Source organism: Octopus bimaculoides, chromosome 20, assembly GCF_001194135.2.
Source record: "Octopus bimaculoides isolate UCB-OBI-ISO-001 chromosome 20, ASM119413v2, whole genome shotgun sequence".
NCBI classification, from domain to species: Eukaryota; Metazoa; Mollusca; class Cephalopoda; order Octopoda; family Octopodidae; genus Octopus; species Octopus bimaculoides.
The window spans coordinates 16,295,776-16,297,992 of NC_069000.1; the positions used below are offsets into that span (position 1 = coordinate 16,295,776).

Here is a 2,217-nt window from a genome sequence, read left to right on the forward strand (position 1 = left end):
ATATGTATCTGAGTGTATGTATACACACGACATACATACATACATGCATACATACGTACGTACGTACATTCATAAGTACACGCACACATATACCTATGTGTGTTTAAATATATATACATGTGTATGAGTATGTCATTAATCTTTTGTGAAGTTTGTTTTGACTAGGCTCCACACTGCTTTAGTACTGCCTTTCCTTAAAAAGTTAGAAGTTGAGCTCTTAGAATCAGCGTTCACAAGGTCCAATATTAAGAATAGTTTAGTTTCGTATGAAGATTGCAGTTTATATTAGTGAAACCACCGAATCTATTTGTGAAGTCCATTATTCTAAGATTTACATATTTTGATTCGTTTTCTTTTCAGCGCGATCTTACATAAGTGGACTGCAAGTTCTTAACCCACCCATTGAAGTGGGCAAGACATCGATCTTCAGATGTTCAGCATATATCGCTGCACCTTTTGGCATTAAAGACTTTTTATGGTTTGAAAGAACGCTGAGTGGTACAAAAGTACATGAGCATAAAATAAAAGTTCTATCTCGCGACGAGTGTTTAACTCCAGTGGTGTCAATTTATAATTACACGGTAAAACATGAGGACTTTGGCGTAACGAACATCACATGTTTTCTGGATGGCAAAACACTCACTAAATTACTCAGCAACTAAGCAAGTAAGCAAATTTTCTTTGATTAGCGCTTTTACATGTTCTTGTAATTATTGCTGCTATATAGTCTCATGTCTTTGATGATTGATCTGTCTGAGCAGACCTATACCCAAAGATATTCCAGATGTGGCAATCACGACTATGTTTTTGAAGCAAAGTACAATTAGGGGATCTTTTTTAAAACGGGGGCCACATTTTTCATTAACGAAACACTTTGAAACTTGGAACACTGGTAGAATGTGTCATATAAAACATCTTTTTCTCTTAGTCTTCTTAAAAAAAAAAGAAATCCATAAGTTATTCCATGTTAAAGTTATCGTATTTCTGTAATTTCAACCAATCACTGACGTCCATTCAGCCAATATACATTAAGTGCCGACTACATAAACAAACGATTTTGAAACAATTAACCCTAACCCTAACCCTAGGGTTAGGGTTAGGGTTAAAGCAAATTTAAAATGAAAAAAGCAAATAAAACGAAGGTATGGAGATTAAATATGCTTTACATCGCTTAATCAGCCAAAGGAGTAAATGTAAACAACTGAATACATGTCAGTGATTGGTTGAAATTATCGAAATAAGACAATTTTTTACATGAAATAAATTCGAATGCAAAAATATTTTTCTGTTTTATAACACAAAATAGATAAGTATACGAAGTTTGAAAGTCTTTCCGTACCAAAAACACTACGTAAAACATTAATGAAAAATGTGGCCCCGTTTTAAAATAGATCCCAATTAGGACTATATCAAATATGTCCATGTTTCTTTTACGATGTCATATCAGAAATGACTGGGATTTCGCTGCCATTTCTCGCAGGTCGAAATGCCTTGAAAAAGTCTCCTAATAACTATATGTTAATTTACTGCTACATCTCAGTGCATTTTTTGCAAACCTTATTCTATGGTATACAAGTCAACGTAATATATGGTGTAATCAATTGTGATTAACAACTGCCAAAAAGTGTCAGCGGAGCACCACTCCCACCCGCACTCCCATCCGACACGATATTGTCGCAAAAAATATACAATGGCCTTTCGAAAGAAAAACTGTCCTGGAATAAATATAGTGAATTCCCCCTCTTATTGATTACATAGACAATCATCAACACAAGGAATACTGGTGGGTGATTCCCAATAAAACACCTGTCAAGTGTAAAAATAACAGGCCGGATATTGTTGTTGAGGGACAGACAACAAAAAGTATTCACCGTAGCAGAGGTCAGCTGACCTGCTCATGTGAATATCTTTTTGAAAATGAAAGAGAATAGGGATAACTGTGGACAAGCGCTCCAAAACAGTCAGCTTACATATAAAGGTTCACATTTCTACCAATGATAATTGGTGCACTAAGTTTCGTGAGTAAATGATTAAGTGACAATCTGGATAAATTAGGGTTTTCAGAAAAAAAATCAAATATCTTGCACATTATGAATATAAAAATCTGTAAGCGTAACAGCAAGCTCCTTCTTCAGAACAAGAATTAAAATAAGTAAAAACAGAAGAGAACACACACACACACACACACACACACACACACACACACACACACACACA

General features: G+C 34.9%; 1 protein-coding gene across 2 annotated transcripts in view; it reads left to right on the forward strand.

Moving 5' to 3' along the window:
- The window catches only part of LOC106880713 (uncharacterized), a 29,751-nt gene that overhangs the window by 26,423 nt on the left and 1,111 nt on the right, over positions 1 to 2,217 (forward strand). For both annotated transcript variants that reach the window (XR_001410774.2, XM_014930788.2), the window contains one exon: positions 361 to 666. Coding sequence is in view for 1 of the 2 variants with exons in the window: in XM_014930788.2 (XP_014786274.1) it covers positions 361 to 662 (302 nt within the window). In the remaining variant the exon portion in view is untranslated. The remainder of the gene's footprint in view (positions 1 to 360; positions 667 to 2,217) is intronic.